Source organism: Tachypleus tridentatus, chromosome 3 (genome assembly GCF_004210375.1).
Source record: "Tachypleus tridentatus isolate NWPU-2018 chromosome 3, ASM421037v1, whole genome shotgun sequence".
NCBI lineage: Eukaryota > Metazoa > Arthropoda > Merostomata > Xiphosura > Limulidae > Tachypleus > Tachypleus tridentatus.
This window is the reverse complement of record NC_134827.1, coordinates 31,679,417-31,699,805: the sequence shown is the minus strand read 5'-3', so window position 1 is coordinate 31,699,805 and position 20,389 is coordinate 31,679,417. Positions and strand designations below refer to the sequence as shown.

The 20,389-nt window shown below is 35.4% G+C and overlaps 1 protein-coding gene across 6 annotated transcripts in view; it reads right to left on the bottom strand.

The window, feature by feature from the left end:
• The window catches only part of LOC143246640 (uncharacterized), a 105,020-nt gene that overhangs the window by 1,680 nt on the left and 82,951 nt on the right, over positions 1–20,389 (bottom strand). For 4 of the 6 annotated variants that reach the window (XM_076493691.1, XM_076493692.1, XM_076493690.1 and 1 more), the window contains exon 2: positions 3,784–4,434. In XM_076493691.1, coding sequence (XP_076349806.1) covers positions 3,784–4,425 — 642 coding nt within the window. In that variant the 5' untranslated portion in view covers positions 4,426–4,434. The remainder of the gene's footprint in view (positions 1–3,783; positions 4,435–20,389) is intronic. The other 2 variants (XM_076493693.1, XM_076493694.1) reach the window with 1 other exon arrangement.

The following is a 20,389-nucleotide window of genomic DNA, read 5'->3' as shown; positions in this document are numbered from 1 at the left end:
CACCTTTCCGAGCAGTTCTTTCCATTCTTATAAAAACCTTTCCTACAGTTAATTTTCTACTCTTGGCACAATCTTTCCAGAAAGAAAAAAAATAAGTTTTTATTCTTATCAGTATATTTCCAGACATAATTAAGTTTCTATTTTTAACGCCATATTTCCAAACATAATTCTCAACACAATAAACTTTTATGTGCAGCGAATTTCGGCAACATTTCCAAGACAACTAGCTTTTTGACGTGAAAAGTCTCGTTTCTCAGCACAGTTAAGTTTCTAATCACAAAGTTGCAGTTGTTTCTCTGTTTTGTTTTGATATTTATATTGTTAAGAAATCGGCATGTCTTTATGGCATCACTATGGGCACTATAAATATGCAACATTGTGTGTGTAGTGTGAAATGGGAGAGGTGAGCAACCACATGGAGGCTTGGCTGTTGTTAAAAACAAAATTATCCGTGTTTTACCACCACAGGTATCAAACCCAATTTTAAGCCTTCAGACTTATCACTGAGCCAATGTAGGGTGGGGTATGTGGGTACTTGTTTTGACTTGACTGTTGTTAAGGCCATAGCTACACAATGGATTATTTGAGCTTGTATACCACAGGTATCGAAACCTGATTTTTAACGTTACAAGCATGTAGAATTATCGTTGAGCCATTGGGTGAGAGAGCATATGGCGACTTAGACCACGTTTTGTTTGATTCTTTACCATGAGTGCGTGTGTGCGTAGATAACCTAAAATGTCTTCAGCTGAGCAAAATACGCGATGCTGTATTGCAGTCTTTAAAATGTCTTCAGCTGAGCAAAATACGCGATACTGTATTGCAGTCTTTAAAATGTCTTCAGCTGAGCAAAATACGCGATACTCTATTGCAGTCTTTAAAATGTCTTCAGCTGAGCAAAATACGCGATACTCTATTGCAGTCTTTAAAATGTCTTCAGCTGAGCAAAATACGCGATACTGTATTGCATTCTTTAAAATGTCTTCAGCCGAGCAAAATACGCGATACTGTATTGCAGTCTTTAAAATGTCTTCAGCCTAGCAAAATACGCGATACTGTATTGCAGTCTTTAAAATGTCTTCAGCCGAGCAAAATACGCGATACTCTATTGCAGTCTTTAAAATGTCTTCAGCTGAGCAAAATACGCGATACTCTATTGCAGTCTTTAAAATGTCTTCAGCCGAGCAAAATACGCGATACTCTATTGCAGTCTTTAAAATGTCTTCAGCTGAGCAAAATACGCGATACTCTATTGCAGTCTTTAAAATGTCTTCAGCTGAGCAAAATACGATATACTGTATTGCAGTCTAAAATGTCTTCAGCTGAGCAAAATACACGATACTGTATTGCAGTCTTTAAAATGTCTTCAGCTGAGCAAAATACGCACTATTGCATTGCAGCCTTTAAAATGTCTTCAGCTGAGCAAAATACGCGATACTGTATTGCAGTCTTTAAAATGCCTTCAGCGGAGCAAAATACACGATACTGTACGAGGTCTGTTAAAAATACGCGGACTGTTTGAATTGCGTTGCTCCAGTTGGTTCCAGGGGAATCCGCTTGGTGTCGCTAGGTTCGCACAGATCAGCTGATTACGATGCCATTTCCCGACTGTAGATATCTTCATTTGTGTATTAGCTACGCGGTTTTAAGTGAAGTGCGATTTTTTCGTTTGGCGGATTTCAGAATGAATGACCTGAAGGAACAACGACTTGCTGTGAAATTTTGTGTTAAATTTGGAGAATCTGCGACTGAAACTTTTGCTATGGTTAACACGGCTTACGGTGATGTTGCTATGAAGCGTACGGCATGTTTCAAGTGGCATGAACGTTTTAAGGATGGTCCACAGTCCATTGAAGATGATGAGCGTCCTGGACGTCCTTCCACGTCAACTGACGACCCACACGTCGACAAAATCAACACCCTGGTGCGGGCAAATCGACGTCTGACTGTCAGGGAGCTTGCTAAAGAGTGTGGGATATCAGTTGGATCTTGTTACGAGATTTTGACCGAAAAATTGAAGATGCACCGCGTTGCTGCGAAATTTGTGCCTCAGAACTCGTGAGTTTTTGGCCAAACACTCGATCACTGTTCTTCCCCACCCCCCTTACTCACCTGACCTTGCTCTATGCGATTTTTTCTTGTTCCCCAAACTTAAAAGACCCTTGAAAGGAAGAAGATTTGAGACGATTCCGGAGATTAAGGCAAATGCGACGAAGGAGCTGGAGGACATTACAAAAGAAGCGTACCAGAACTGTTTCAACAAGTGTAAAACACCGTTGGGGAGGAGAGTACTTTGAAGGGGTCCCAGACCTGTGACTTCTAAATAAAGTACATTTTGTTTTATGACGTCAGTCCGCGTATTTTTTGAACAGCCCTCGTATTGCAGTCTTTAAAATGTCTTCAGCTGAGCAAAATACGCGATACTGTATTGCAGTCTTTAAAATGTCTTCAGCTGAGCAAAATACGCGATACTGTATTGCAGTCTTTAAAATGTCTTCAGCTGAGCAAAATACGCGATACTGTATTGCAGTCTTTAAAATGTCTTCAGCTGAGCAAAATACGCGATACTCTATTGCAGTCTTTAAAATGTCTTCAGCTGAGCAAAATACGCGATACTCTATTGCAGTCTTTAAAATGTCTTCAGCTGAGCAAAATACGCGATACTGTATTGCAGTCTTTAAAATGTCTTCAGCTGAGCAAAATACGCGATACTCTATTGCAGTCTTTAAAATGTCTTCAGCTGAGCAAAATACGCGATACTCTATTGCAGTCTTTAAAATGTCTTCAGCTGAGCAAAATACGCGATACTCTATTGCAGTCTTTAAAATGTCTTCAGCTGAGCAAAATACGCGATACTGTATTGCAGTCTTTAAAATGTCTTCAGCTGAGCAAAATACGCGATACTGTATTGCATTCTTTAAAATGTCTTCAGCCGAGCAAAATACGCGATACTGTATTGCAGTCTTTAAAATGTCTTCAGCCTAGCAAAATACGCGATACTGTATTGCAGTCTTTAAAATGTCTTCAGCCGAGCAAAATACGCGATACTCTATTGCAGTCTTTAAAATGTCTTCAGCTGAGCAAAATACGCGATACAGTATTGCAGTCTTTAAAATGTCTTCAGCCGAGCAAAATACGCGATACTCTATTGCAGTCTTTAAAATGTCTTCAGTTGAGCAAAATACACGATACTGTATTGCAGTCTTGTAATATACAGAACTCCATTCTGCTCTTTTTCGCAAACTCAAACACCCCTTATTTACTAATGTGATATTTCTGTTTATTTTGAAATGGTTTGGACAATTTAAATTGGGCTGGATATAAATGGAGTATGATTACTAATATTTTTCACCCATTTTTAAAATCACATATTTTACCCTAATTTAGGTTTCTAAGTGTGGAGAAAAGCGCTCCCTGTTTAGAAAGTCGGTGAACAATAGAATTTGACCTCTCTGTATAGGGCTCCCATTGGCGTAGCTTGAGAGCGTAGATTTCAATATAATATTATACAAATAAACATTTTAAGAAATGTTAAACCACGTACACTAATGCAGTTAAACGAGACATTCTTCTATTCGTAAATCATGCGAGAATTTAGTGCACGTACGTTGATTTATAAATCTTTGGATTATGGATGTTTAATAAATTGAAGATTTTACGTATCTGAACGCTGGAACCGATAGAAGCTGTAAATTCTTTAGTATGATGATCACGAAAGAGGTAACTGTTGACGAGAAACGTACATTTTAGGGTTCTGCTATAAAACATACTTTTAAACATTACCTCGTGGTGTTGTTGAGGTTGACGGAAGTTGGAAGCCAGCCGACTTGTGTCCCTTTTCCCGAGATGTCTCAGCAGTTCAGCATTCTCTTTTATTTGTTTCTGGCTCTGTTTCATCCAATGGCGAGCCATTTCGAAGCGAAGCCGTTGGCTGAGAACGTCCAGGGGGCTAACAATCGAGAGAGACGGGCGATTTCCACGTTTTGCAATGGCTGATTCAACTATATTCTGGAATAGCGTGTCTTCGTCACTTACCGATTTGTAGGGCTTTTGGTCAATCACATCATCTTCAAAGAGGTCACTGTAAGTGGCAAGTTTGGATGCCTCTTCGGGATGTAAACGCCACCACTGGTCATATTTCTTAGAATCATAAACATCTTCAGATCCATCGGGAATTTCATAATCCCGATTAAGGTCTGATAATCCTGAAGAGAACAAGTTGAGAAGAAACTCTTTGGACTTTACAGGAAGTGTCTCTGCCACGTTATCAGAAGTGGCTTCGGGAAGAGAAGATACTGGAGGAGCTGCGTGGTTGTCCAGGTAACTGTATCTCGTAGGATAGCCTGTTGTATTGTCCAGATTGGTCCAGAGCAGCAGCAGAACAATGTGTATCATAACGGAAATAGTTCGGCAACCAGAAGTCATCGTTACGACCTGCACGACAAGAAATTCACAATAGGTAAACTAGTTTATGAAGTGTTTAGTCATCACTAGACCTTAAACCCAATTTGAAAACAAAAAGATATTTCAAAATCGTCATGGTTATTCTTGTAAATTCAACTTTTCAACGTTTATACCTTACAAGTCCGTGTGAAAAAAAAAGATGAATAGAAGCAGCAAAGATTTGTTTGATTTGTTTCGAATTTCGCTTCATTAGAATTGCGAATATCTGAATAACTCCAGTGTATTTGGTGTCCACTTTTCCTCAAAATTGTGAACCTGTTTCTTACACTATGAAGGAATTTCGAAGGGCAATAGACTGTGCATTTGATAAAGAGAAGTCTGTTTGTTTGTTTTTGAATTTCTCACAAACCTACACGAGGGCTATCTGCGCTAGCCCTTCCTAATTTAGCAGTGTAAGACTAGAGGGAAGGCAGCTAGTCATCACTACCCACCGCCAACTCCTGGGCTACTCTTTTACCAAAGAATAGCACATTATAACGCTCCCACGGCTTAAAGGGCGAATATGTTTTGTGTGACGGAGATTCGAACCCGCGACCCTCGGATTACGAGTCGAGCGCCTTAACCCACTGGCCAGGCCGGGCCGGGCCAATAACTTACTTTAAATACATTCGTAGAGTCAGTCCTTTATAACAATGGGTACAAATATTTGATCAAACACTGTTGTACATCTTTGGGATAATTGGTACAAATAATGGATTCTAACTGTTAAGACGTATGTATTAGGAAAAATGTTAAGTTTTAAGGAGCCATAAATTTAAAATTAGGTGTGTTTTTTCCAGTCTACGCAATATTAATTTGTAGCATTTGTTAGCAGAAAAGTAGGTTATTTTTATATTTCATTCTTAATACATGTTTATAATTCAGGCTGATTTTAAGAAATCAATAAATCTAGTTGATTTTACCTCAGCTGGAATACAACCCAGATGCGTAATTTTATAAGCCCTGTTGAGCCTCGGGGGACACAATTTAGTCACGGAAATTAATCCGCGAGCATTGCTCTCGAATAGTTATAATAATTGGTTAATATTCCTCCGCAGATATTGGCAGCACGTGTTGTATGCTTTTACCGCAAATGGCGGCAATGAGCGATAACACTGGTTTTGACAGACAGGTTTCTAATCAAGTTCGTAACGAGAGAAGAAGAGAAAGACTGAACTTGCTAAGATTTCTTCTCTCACGTTTCTCGGTGACTAAGTGGAATATGTCCTCATGGAACATGAAAATGTCATCTTTAACTGACTAGCCGTCTAATGAATTCAGTTGAGAAGTTAGGAAGGAAATTCCTTCCTCAACCTACATACTTTTTCTTGTTGTTTTTTTTGTAGGGAAGGGGCCGAACACTTCTACATAAGTGATGTCTTTGAAACCGCTAGGCCCCTCCGATAGGACAACGGTAAGTTTATGGACTTACAAAGCTCAGATCCGGGGTTCAGTTCTCCGCAATGGACAACGCAGATCGCCTGATTTGTTCAAATAATGCAACTCTGTGAAACTGTACTCATAAATCGGAACTCCTGTTTCCACGAACCTTATCACACCAGTTCGACAGAAAGGAACTGCTTAGTAAAGATCCTCATTATGGTGTATACGTTTTATACTGAGAATTTAATGCAGTTTGTTTAGAATTAAGCACAAAGCTACACAATGACCTGTCTCGTGATCACGTGAACTCCCAATTGAAATGAAAATACATTCTCAAGGCGGCTGGTTGTAAGAAGGTCGAAACGTTATTCTGTACCTTATTTTAATTAATGAGCTCTCTGTGCTCTGCCCACCACGGGTATCGAAACCAGGTTTCTAGTGGTGCGAGTCCGCAGACATACCACTGTACCACTAGGGGGCGTCTGACATGGTGTTCTTACAGAGAATAAATTTCCGTCTATTTCTCGTAATTCTAGTGGTTTTAATATAATAACGAGGAATCTAGTAGATTTCTGCGCACTTCTTTTAGTGTTCAATTCACAAGAAATTTAAAGAAATTCAGGAAGCGGTAAATATTGTTCTACAGTTGAGACTTGATGTTCCTCAGGTCGATCGAGGTTAAAATGTGTAATATAAATACCTCAGACAGACGATTGTAGTAAGGAAGTTACCAGCGCTCCGAGGATAAAAATGAATACTTGTTTATCTGGTAATTTAGAATCATAACGAAATCCGTTTAGCATGTTTGAAATGATATATACTCCGATCACAGTTTTAAAGAGATACCAATGCTATTTAGTGCAGAGGTTGCCACCCCGAGGCTCTTAAAAAGCTGATATGTAGTTCTTTAATAACGTTCCATTATATATAAATTAAGAGCAATTTGTTTAAAGCAACATTATTTATATTATTTTATAAAATAAAAGCGTTGAAATGGAGCTACTGGAAACTTCAGTTTCGTCTCGGAACTTGTCAAAGTTACGTGTGATCTTCTGCGGGAGAATGTGTTTTGGTCTTTTCAGTAACAAATACTGCAGAATTCTGTCTGCTTCCCTGCTGTAGATTGGTCACCCCTAATCTATTGTGAAGAACACATGCATGCATAAGCACAGATATACAACCGGACAAAACCCTCGGTGTGCGAAATAACACAATAATATACAACCGAACAAAACGCTCGGTGTGTGAAATAACACAATAATATACAACCGAACAAAACGCTCGGTGTGCGAAATAACACAATAATATACAACCGAACAAAACGCTCGGTGTGTGAAATAACAATAATATACAACCGAACAAAACGCTCGGTGTGTGAAATAACACAATAATATACAACCGAACAAAACGCTTGATGTGTGAAATAACACAATAAGTAACCCAAGACAGAATATTGGTTATAAATTAAGATATTTTCAGAATTTTATTTAATTATTTTAGCGCAAGGCTACACATTAACCACCTGGCCATGCAGGGCCTATAGGAAGCAAGAAAGTTATAAAATGACTATACAGACAATAATTTAGAAACATAGTATTTTATGATTAATTTTAGCATTGCAAGTTGTTAAATTTCTTAGGAGATTTAAACATAGAGTAAAGAGTTTGAACAGTAACAGAGTTGTTAAAGTGATGTATTCAACAGTGATTCAAATGAACAAAAACTTCTGAGATCAGAACGGGGTTTGTTCCATCATCTCTTAACCGATTTGATATCTGATTACTATTTTGGACTCCAAACCCTTGAAGTCACACCCTTTCGATTGATGTATTCGTCTCCCTAAAAAAAATTGAACTTGAGAGTAAAGACGAGAATTAACATTGTACATGTATACACGCGCCCAAAAATACAGCTAATACAAAGGGGAAAAGTACTCATTGATTAATTTACTCTAATTCTGCCTAAAATTATTTCAAGTGCAGCGGCTATTGAGGATTTCCTCTCATTTGCTAAAAGATAATTTGTCCTTACAAAGCAGGTCCATATTATAGAATGTTGGATAATTTAGTCTTATAAAACAAGTCCATGATATGGAATAATTCAGCTTTCCTAAACAGATGTTTATTATGGAATATATTTGAATAAATCAGCCTTATAAAAAGTCTCTTTTATGAAATAAAAGACAGTCTTATAAAACAGGATTTTTATGACAGATACAAAAGTTCAACTTTACAAAAGAGATGTTAGCTATTCATAAAAGAAGAGATTTCCAGCAACAACAATGTTGTTGTTATTTTGTATAAACAAGTTAATAAGTTATGAACTTCCGATTCGTTTCCAAACTGCACTTTATAAATCACTAATCTCCCGCTGAATGTAATAAAATATTCAACTTACACCCAAAACGTTTTTCTTTCACGTTTAATATTCCTTTTCTTATTTAATTAAACTTCTGGGAAACAAAGCTTTAATATCAAGTCCCCTGGCGGGTCTTTGGTAAGTTTCCGGACTGACAACGCTAACATCCGGGGATCGATTGACCAACACACAGATTGTTGATATCTCATTGTAGAGCTTCGGGCAAAAACAAATATCACACGAAACGATATATGTAATTACGTTTTTTGCATTTAACATAATATTAATTGGGTAATTCGATTTACAATAAAAATGAACAAACACCACTTACGTTAATGTTCCTCTGCACATGTAATAATCTAATGAATATCACCTGAACGTTTTAGAAATCACACCAGGAATTGAAAGAAGACTTCAAGCAAAAATTGTTAGATAACTGAAATCAAATAATCAAACTGCATTAAGAATGAAAAGGAAGTTACATCGATTTTTTCGGAGAAATAAATGTTGATAACAGAGTTTTAAATTAATTCATGGAGTGAGTTCTCGTTTTATATCTAAGTTTATTTATTTCCAATAAAAAATACGTTACAGATCTTCTTAAATCTGGGTAATTTTCAATTCAACAGTTTTAAACACAAAGTTACGCAATGGAGTATCTGCTGACGGTGCACCACAAGCACCAGATTTATAGCGTCATGAGACGAGGGGATTTCTAAACAGATCGACTTCACTGAAGAAATACATTAAAGCTACATTAACATGTATTTGTTTCATAAAATAAGTATTCAAAACACCATCAAAACCCAGAAAACTAATTAATGAAAAAACGTTAATGAACACTTGGCATTGAAATTACAATTTCTGTTCAATCCAATCCTAATTTGAAACTTGGTGTAAAATCAAAATAATACGTTGGATATGAAACGAAAACACAGAATCTAATGAAAATGCCAATAGTGAATTACTGGGTTATTTTGAAATAAATTCACAAAAGCGAACTATTCACAATTATTTTGAGTTGGTTTGATATATTTCCGACTGGTTCCCTTGGTGAGAAATCGTTAAGTTTACAGACTGACAAAGTTAAATAAGGGGTTCGATTTCTGCAATGAACACAATTTGGCTTTTACCAGCGAATAGTGGAATTGACCGTTACATCATAACGCCCCCCACGGCTGAAAGGGCGAGCGTGTTTGGTGTGACGGGGATTCGAACCCTCGACCCTCAGATTAAGAGTCGAGTGCCTTAACCCACCTGGTCATGTTGGACTAAAGACAAAGAAGGACAGTGTTATGAAAACAAAATGTCAAATGACATCTGTCTGTGGTATAAATTTTCCTAACATTTTAGATCTCTAACACATTAAAATTCAGAAGGTAATCACATTATACGTAGAAAATTACTGTCACGTACCGGTTATAAATGCTATCATTTTTCTTGTTTTCATGAAATTGTTTTTGTCTATTTTATAGCTATTTAAAGAAAATATAGCTATAACTTTTTATATCGTACATGAAATTGCAATGTTTAAATTCAAAGCTAACAAAAATTTTTTTTACCTCTGATACAATTTATTAAAATAACACAGTCGGTACTGGTAAGCTTCTGGTTTCATAATTTTAAAATTCAGGGTTCGATCTATGTGGTGAACGTTGGTTTCAAGAGAAAATACATAAGTACACTGTAGAATATAATATCACGAAAAATTAAAGACAATAAGTTGCGAAATTCCGGGTTTCCAACACAATAATTTTATTATTTTAGATCAACCAGTAAGAGGAATGTAATACATTTAAAGTGCTCGACACTTTATAGGGCAAATGTTAAACTGCCAAATCAAGGATACCAAAACATAAACTTCCCTTGCTTACAAATGCTGATTAGAGGAGGGAATAGTTAATAACACCCGCTGACTACATACTTATTTGAAAACACACTCAGCAATATAGTGCAAGCTCGATAGTGAACCTTCTGACCCGCAGCTTGACCGAGACTACGTTGATCCAACTAAAACGCTACAATATATTTTGATATCGTCTTTACTAAGTTGATTATTTACACAAATGTGAAATAGTCTTCTTTTGGCACAATCCTTTATGATATTATTGATAACTTAAGGTGATGTCTAAACTACCAACAGATGTCAGGAAAATATAGTTTTTTTGAAGAAATATTTTCACGAAAGGGAGAATTAGTGACATAAAGGTGTTTTTCTCATACAACAGATTTATTAAATTTACGAAATGATTTGTGAAAAAAATGAAACAATTTGTACTGAAGTACACCTAATTCTTCCCCCTCCCTCTTCAGTGGAACAGCAGTACGTGTGCAAACTTAGAACGATAGAAACTAGGTTTCGATACCCATGGTGGGAAGAGAACATACCGTCCATTGTGCTCCATTTAAAACTAAAAATCCTTAATTTTCACTAATATTTTGGAGTGTTGTAATAAAAGCATAATATTTAACTTCAACAACTTGAACTAAGTGAATGATTAATCGATCATTTTCTGTTGTTATGGTAATTAGATAGTGATTTTTGACAACGTAGCATTTTTATAATAATATTAGGAAAGTACATATGTCTACCAGGGGTATAAAACCAGGTTCTTAGCCGGGGTGGGGGCAAATACGAACAGAAGATTTATTGTCTGATAAAGTTGTGTGTTTGAACACTAGATGGCTTCACTTATCAGCTAGGACATGGATTGTTTGCCAGCTTGTACTTCACATTTTAGTACAGGAGGTATAAAATAACTTCGTGTGTTGAGCATCTTGTGGAAAATCCTGTCTGATGACTTAAAAAGTTCATCAGTCAATACATGTGAAATCTGAGAAGATAATTATAAATTTGTGTAGTATAATAAAATTAGTGCAGTCTTGAGAATAACGAGTGACTTGATCTAAATAATCCCAGCTAACAAAAGTTTGTAGATGCGTTTACGGTTACGCACTAAATAAAACAAATGTTCTTTGTTCACCACAAAGTATCGAAACCCAGTTTTTAGCGTTAGAACCTGCAAACTTGTCTCTGTGTCAGAGTTTTACTAAAAATTTCAAAAGTAAATTTACCCTCATTAATTTACATACAATTTAAGTAACTAAAGTACCTAAGTTTTATTTCTTGCTTATTGAAATTAGAGCGAGAATAATAATTTGAAAAGAAGAGCTCATAAAGGAAAAACAAAACTGCCAAGACAGTCTGTGTCCATTCATGTGAATTTATATTTCTTATTATATCTCAATTCACTGTAAAAGTGTAGACCGCTAGCAGCCATAAAAAGATAAACCATATCTAATATCCTTCTAAAATCGATTTGGATAGAATTAAAGATGAAAAGATCGATAAAGGAAGATGCAAGGACTATTTAGTTAGAATTAAGGAAGATGCAAGGATTATTTAGTTAGAAGTAAAGATGAAAAGATCCATAAAGGAAAATGCAAGGACTATTTAGTTAGAATTAAGGAAGATGCAAGGATTATTTAGTTAGAATTAAAGATGTAAAGATCGATAAAGGAAGATGCAAGGATTATTTAGTTAGAATTAAAGATGCAAAAATTTAGTTAGAATTAAAGATGCAAGGACCATTTAGTCAGAAGTAAGGAAGATGCAAGGATTATTTAGTCAGAAGTAAGGAAGATGCAAGGATTATTTAGTCAGAAGTAAGGAAGATGCAAGGCAGAAGTAAGGAAGATGCAAGGATTATTTAGTCAGAAGTAAGGAAGATGCAAGGATTATTTAGGCAGAAGTAAGGAAGATGCAAGGATTATTTAGGCAGAAGTAAGGAAGATGCAAGGATTATTTAGGCAGAATTAAGGAAGATGCAAGGATTATTTAGGCAGAAGTAAGGAAGATGCAAGGATCATTTACTTAGAATTAAGGAAGATGAGAAGATCGATTTAGTTAGAATTAAGGAAGATGCAAGGATTATTTAGTCAGAATTAAGAAAGATGAAAAGATAGATTTAGTTAGAATTAAGGAAGATGTATGGCCAACTTCTACTTGGATTCTGGTCATAAATAGTTTCAGTTATTTATTACTTAGAGCTTGTTGTAACCTAGGATACTCCTATATTAAATAGATACAAGTTTTGTAACTGTACCAGAAAAAGAACAATCATGGCCCTGTGTTTTGTTTGTCCAGACTGTGAATGTGAAATTTCAATGTTAGGGGGCGTTGCAGCAAAACAAAAACGATCTCTACATTTTACAGCCGTAGACACATTATAAGAGGTAAGATTTAACTAATCAGCTGAACAACATGTAACTCGAGATTTGACGGGGGTGTAGCTGACTAGATGCTGTTTTATCTAACATACGAGTTAATGAGAACATTATAATTCTGTTGCTGTATATTTTCGCTATTAAATAATTATTAAAAATACTATTGTTACATTCTTATCGTATATTTCCAGTATTATAATACATATTTATATCCTGTGACGTATTTCACGATTTGTATAATTCAAGTAATTATAAAATAATTCTACATTAAAATGAGGTTATTCGATTTTTAGCACAAAGTCACACCATATGCTATTTGCACTCTATCCACTGTGGGAATCTAACCCTGAACATTAGCGCTGAAAGTTTATCAATTAATTAGAGTACATAAAAAATGTTATTATACGTATTGAACCCAACAAACAGGAAACATTAAAACTGGGAATGACAACATCCAATGAAAATGTTTCTTCCCATAACAACTTTAACACACGAACTGTAGTGTTGAAAAAAATACAATTTGTAAAACAGAGGATATGGTTACTTTCTGGTAATTTCTGGATTTAATAAATCAATTTGTTAACATTTCCAATGCATGACTGTCTACAGAAGAAACGAATCACCCTGTTCTCATCACATTTCAAGTACTGTGCAAAGAAAACCGTTTAACAGGCGCTACTTGTAATTTCCTCGGATGTGCCCCTGAGAAAATAGCTTTTCTCTTTAGCATATTTTCGCTAAGCGAAGTGTTCAGATAATTCCATTTTTTTAAATTATTTACAGCGAGAAACAAATTGGATGAATGTTAAAACATTCCAGTAGTATATGTTATCACACATCTTTAATTTTAAGATATTAATAATGCTTATGGTGTTAGTACATGTTAACTTTGTACAATGAAAATCATGTATTTTGGAAACGCAAGTAAGACTCTTTCATAAGAAAAAACAAATGTCTACAACCTCAGGATAGAATACAGCATCACTAGATCACTTGATGCCGTATACAGAGTCAGTACAATTATTGAACAAGACAGGTTCCGTATAGAGTTCATACAATTATGAAAGAGACATGCTCGAAATAGTTCATATAAATACTGGATAAGACATGTTCTATATAGAGTCCATATAACTCCTGTCCTGAATAAGATATGCTTTTTATACAGAGTTCGTACAATTACTGAATAAGACATGTACTATATACAGAGTTCATATAATTACTGAATGTGTTCTTGCTCTACAGAAAGGTTATATAATTACTAAATCAGTTAATGCTTTATACATAGATCATAGAACTAGTTCATGCTCTATAAATGTACTCGGACTAAAGCGGGTTTTGTTTCCATACTTAATAAAGCGAGAAAAATTCTTGCTGTTGCTTGTAGTTAAACCTACACAATGGGCTATCTGTGCTCTGCCCACTACGAATATCAAAATTCGGTTTCAAACGTTGTGCATACGCGTTTTAGAAAACCCGGTGCGGCCTTAAGGCCGTTTATTGTATTAAGGACACGTGGGAGTTCCTAACAGTCTGTCTAATCTAACACTTTAAACCTTGAGAGTTCCTGTTGAAATATATATATTTCACGCTTCGAACACAAACGATAACAAGTGAGGTATGTAATTTTCCTTTTTTTTTTTAATCAGCCACTGTAAAAAACTCTGGAAGACAATAATGGTAAGTCCTAAGGCCACAGGAATTGCAGAGATGCTAACCATTTAGATGTGAGCATAATCATTATGGTTTTGGTGTATACATTGCGACTATACACTCATACAGACAAATATTAAGACTTGTTTCAACTCCCAAATTATTATATATTACATAGGCCTATACAATAAAGTGATAAAGTGTTTCCCCAGGGCTTGAAAGGGGTGAAAAGAAAATTTCTAGTGAGATACAACTAAATTTTAATAATAAGTAAAAGACATAGTCCAAATGGCTACTTGCGATAATCATGTTTGTGCTTGAAATAATAAATATTTGTACCTCTGACGTCTACCAATAGTTTGAGTGCGGTGCTTCTCCTTACTGGATACGTGGGGGAATCCATAGTTACGTCATCAGTGCTTGTCAGCCAATCAGCGCTCGCATAGATTGGTATTTCTCGTTTTCTAAGCGGCATAGAAACACCAATGCGATCGTTCACAAGATGGAAAAAAAAAGAGGCCTCGTTCACCAGATTGTCTTGTTTCTGGCAAATCTAAAAGGACTAAAACTGTGAATCAAAAATTTAGAAAAGAGTATAGTGCAAAATATCCGGTCATTACATCAAAAGTCAGTGACATTCATGCGTTTTGTACAGTTTGTCACTTCAATTTTTCTGTGGCGCATGGCGGGATAAACGATTGTTCCAGACATACAAAATCGGAATCTCACCAACAAAAGGCTGAGGCGAAGACAAAAACGATGCAGATACCGACATTTATGAGTAAGAATTCAGAATATGAAACCATAAATGCAGAAGTGATGTTCACGCAATTCGTCATTGCTCATAATTTACCCCTAGCTGTAGCCGATCATGCAGGACATCTATTCAGAAAAATGTTCCCAGACTCTGATATAGCGAAACAATATGGCTGTGCTAGAATCAAAACTGCAGCCATTGTACAAATGTTGGGTTATGAAGATGACAAAATGATTTCAAGCATACTTACTAACAGTGTTTACAGTTTAGCCACAGATGGATCCACTGACATGGATGACTCAAAACTGTATCCAGTGGTTGTACGATATCTTGACCCTTTGCTTGGAAAAACTGTTTGTTCTCTTTTGACAATGGCAGAATGGAAAGAAGCTTCAAAGGGAGAGAATATTTTCAAACTTTTGGACCATGAACTGACAAAGAGAAAAATTCCATGGGAAAACTGTCTTAGTTTCTCTTGAGACAGTGCTTCAGTTATGTCTGGTATAGGTAAAGGTGTGACCCACAACCCTCAAATTACGAGTCCAGCGCCACCTGGTCATGCCGAATAGGATACATATATTGACTACTACGTATTTATACAAGCTATTCAAGGGCGCGTATTGGTTATTGGTTTATTGGCAATATTCATGTGTCATTAGGAATGGCACACTAGACCTTCACTTGTAAGCCTAAAGAAGTCTTTACTTGCAATGGCCACTCTTACAAGGGCACTAACTTTGATACTTAACTTTTCGTAGTATTAATTTATTTGAACTGATTTTAAAAGTTTCATTATTTTACTGTCATATCAGACACTACTCTCCAAGAAGTTTGTTTTCTCAATTTTCAGTAACTACGACATCAGCAACGGTTAGTCTATAAAACTCGCACCTTTTACATCTTTTCCAAGTTATTTTACTTGGTATTATCTATAAAACATACAATTCCTTCTTATGCAAGGTAGCTTTTTTTTACCGTGGTAGAGAAAGAAAAATGTACTTTTGTACATGGATAAACGAATTTTCAAAATATAAATGGAAACCGAAGAACTGGAAAGGTTTATGACCTAAAAGAATTTTTCTTCCTTAATATCAAATGGAAATTAGTGAACTATTTTCAATATTCATGTTAAAATAGTAAGTTTAAGTTCTTGTTTTTTTTTGTTCGAGATAAAAATGTCAAGCCTAAACAGACAACCGAAGTAGAAAGGTAGCTATTAATAGACATCAAACTGAAGTATATCCAATGGATATAAAAGTTATTCCGTTAATTGCATTTTATTGTTTTTGTTTAGAATTTATTTTTCAATAAATTTTAAAAGATTCTGACGGTTAGGTCACAAGAAATAATGGAAGATGTTTTCCGAGATAAGCCTATTTTCTATATTTCGCTACTGCTAACTATACAGGTATTAGGAGTGACAAATGTATCCTTCGTGGCAATGAACCAAAGAATAGTTACAACTTTATCGTTTAACTAGTTACCCAAACACATCGCATATGAAAATTTTATCACATTTAACTACCAATTTCTTATGTTTAAGCGTCCAATGGATAACAATACAGATTACATTCAAGTTAAAAACCTTCCGGGGATAAGCAAAGCAATCTAATAAACATGTAGTCAGGCGTGGCCTAGTTAATAAATTACCCATACTGTGAATCCAAGGAATCACGTTTCCTCACAAATACGCTTTACTCTACAGGGTGACCCGTAAGTCCCTACCCATCCATATGTTATTATGTTATTATGTTATATTCAATTACGCATGTATTATAAATTTGTTACGTTTTTTCAGAGAAATATCGTCGATGCAAGCCCATTTACACTTGAAGAGCATATTGTGACATGGCGTCGCATAATATTATGCAGCGAGAATGAGGGACAGCACACGGATACACTGGATACATGGATGAATAGGGACTTACGGGCCACCCTGTATGTGGCTGTTGGTGCGTTGCACCAAAACACAATTGGCGGTGTATGCTTATGAGGGGCTGCTTTCTCTCCAATCGGCACGGCTTAAGATACACGACTCGTAACCTGAGGATCGCGGGTTCGAATCCCCGTCACATCCAACATGCTCGCTCTTTCAGCCGTGGGGGCGTTATAATGTGACGGTCAATCCCACTATTCAGTTTAAAATTACAGACTCTCCTTAGAGAAGGAAAGGAAATTGCACTAGTTCTCCTTCGAAACAAAATATTATTGACGTGAGAAATAATGACTCGCATACATTCACGTACCAATTGAAAAGTTAATGAAGTAACTAAGCATGAATAGAAATGATTGGCATAAAATGCAAGATAAAAGCTTTAACGACTGATTTAAAGCGACACCTTCTGATCCTTAAAAACATGTTTTCAGTAACATGAATTTTTTTAAAATAAATGATTGAGAGAATTCTTCTGTTTAAATAGGTAAAAACGTATTGCAAAATCAATATTATGAATATAAATATGAATGCATTGGTTTACTGGTTATCAATAGCTATGGAATAAATATTTGGAAATAAATGAATTAAAATTACTGAAAATAAAATAGATAATTTAGTTGCAATTTTAATTAGACCTGTTAATTTAATGTAAATTTCTTATTTGATCATAATAATTGAAAATAACATGATGACGGTTTGTTGTAACATATATAATAAATGCCTGATAAAAGGATTATAGAAAGCAAGCAAGGTGGAGTGGTAAGCTTGGAACATGATACTTTACGATGGAGACTTTTACAATGGATACACGCTGCAGGCCTATTGTCCAGACAACGGTTGTCAGATAAAGAATGGCCGAATGTGGCAACACAAACAATAACATTAAAACGATTTTAGTCATCACAAAATGAGTTCAACATGTTTCATGTCAGGGTACAAAAGGCGTTATATTAAAGATCATTTTAAGTGTTTATGGTGTGCAAAAGTGAAAATAAAACAACTTAAACTAGAGGTTAGTACAAAGAAACCAAAAGCGCACTTGTCTTTCTAAACGCGGAATATCTGCTTGTAAGAGCGTTGGCAGTTTTACTTAATTCTAATATCATCCTATATTAAAATTCTTCCTATAATTTCCCCGTAAAATATTAAAACTCAAACAAACTCAGAAAATCAAAACATTTAAATATAAGTATAAATATTATTTTACTAGAAGGTTAAAATGGTTTATGTATTTATTTATAATACTATAAACAATAAAGGGAAAACATTACAGAGAGAAGTACTTAAAGCAAACGCACTTGTAGTGTTGCAAAATTGTCACTTTCACATAGCAACTTTCACTACAGTTAGGCCTCACGTTAAGCCTAAGGCATATCATGGTGATCTTAACGTTAATGTTTTTTGTGAGCGTTTTTTTAATTTCGCGCAAAGCTACACGAGAACTATATGCGCTAGCCGTCCCTAATTTGGCAGTGTAAGATCAAAGAGAAGGCAGCTAGGCATCACCACCCACCGCCAACTCTTGGGCTACTCTTTTACCAACGAATAGTGGGATTGACCGTCACATTATAATGCCCCCACGGCTGAAATGGAGAGCATGTTTGGTACGACGGGGATTCAAACCCGCGATCCTCAGATTACGAGTTGAGTGCCTTAACAAACTGGCCATGCCTTTAAGGTCAACGATCGTGGCATTAACTCATGAACAGAAGGTACTTCTATCGCAATAATAGCATGTTACTTACCACCTCGTGACGTCAGCGACTACTGACAGTTTTATAATAATTCCAAGTATTAAACAAATAAAATGTGTAAAAAAAACAGCAAATAGATACAATAAAGAGCTAATACAGTGTCACACACTAAGAACAGAACTTTTGAGGTAATACAACGTAAAATACTTGAACACAACAAAGTGGAACACAACATCAGAGGTTTTACTACAGTATATAGTAAAACAATAGAGCACAGCAAAGCTTATTACACTAAGAACAGAACTTCTGATGTGGTATAAAATGAAACGCTAGAACCCATCAAACAAAGTACAAAACCTCTGAAGTGACATCTCGTAACATGAAAAGCTAGAACACAGCAAATACATCATCATATCACTAACTTATGATAACGTACATCAGAATTAATAATAACAATAGCAAACCCAAGAATTAATCCAACATGAAAGTTTTATTGTTATAACTCTAGTGAAAACTGCGACAGTTTATAATGAACAAACAGAATTATTTATTAGAAGATAACCTAAAGCTTGAGAAGGAAAATCGAGCTTTCCTTCACTATATTTCTCAGGAACACAAACCTAAGAAAGTTAACAAATTAAAAATTATTCAGTTTTCCTTCTTCACTATATTTCTCAGGAACACAAACCTAAGAAAGTTAACAAATTAAAAATTATTCAGAGTTTTCCTTCTTCACTATATTTCTCAGGAACACAAACCTATGAAAGCTAACAAATTAAAAATTATTCAGAGTTTTCCTTCTTCACTATATTTCTCAGGAACACAAACCTATGAAAGCTAACAAATTAAAAATTATTCAGAGTTTTCCTTCTTCACTATATTTCTCAGGAACACAAACCTAAGAAAGTTAACAAATTAAAAATTATTCAGAGCTTTCCTTCTTCACTATATTTCTCTGGAACACAAACCTAAGAAAGTTAACAAATTAAAAGTTATTCAGTACGTCTTGACCCTCTCGGGGATGAAGACAGCACTTGCCAACAAGATTAACTTAGGCTCTGGGGTGAAATAAACATTTACAGACAGATAGATATTCGATGTTCGTTAAAACGTCTTACGCTTTACGAACACTGCTTGTTACTTGTGCACGTTAGGCATCTAAACCTTCCGATAACGAGAAACACGTTGTTCTGGACCCAAATTCAAGATAATAAAAAAACTAAAAGTATCTTTTTTTGTTCCGTTATAACGAGTTGTGGTTGTTTAATTAATAACATGTCTTCAGTTTGTTAGTTTTTAACCGTTATAACGAGTTGTAGTTGTTTAATTAATATGTCTCCAGTTTGTTAGTTTTTAACCGTTATAACGAGTTGTAGTTGTTTGATCAATAATATGTCTCCAGTTTGTTATAGTTTCGGAGAAAAAACATACTCAACACCTTTAGCTTCCGCTCGAGTCAAAGGATTATTAGGCTTAGAAATAATTAATACAAAATATTATCGATTTTCCAAAACTTTTCATCAGTTAGGGAATAATTTGAATAATGCGAAGATTGTAATTCTATTTTCAAAGTAATTTACAATTGCTTATCTAGTAAGAGAGAACTGAAGTAACATTTAAAAAGTTCATCTTTTATAAGAGATGTTCGCTAGCCCTCTATCGGCGAATAATAAAATAAGGTCCCCGAATCTTGAGAAAAACGTTTAATAATGATTATACTGTTTTCATACTCTAGGCATACTTACTAATGAATTCTGATATTCACTGTATTACTATACACGTATAATTTATGGACGAGAATTTGCCCCGTGTTAGTAAACTAATATTTGAGGCCATCAACATCACAAAAAATTCCCCGTAGTTAAACTTATGGTGATTTGTAAGAGTGAAAATCAATTCTCTTTCGGTTGGTAATGGATGTTAGGCCTACCTTGCCACAGA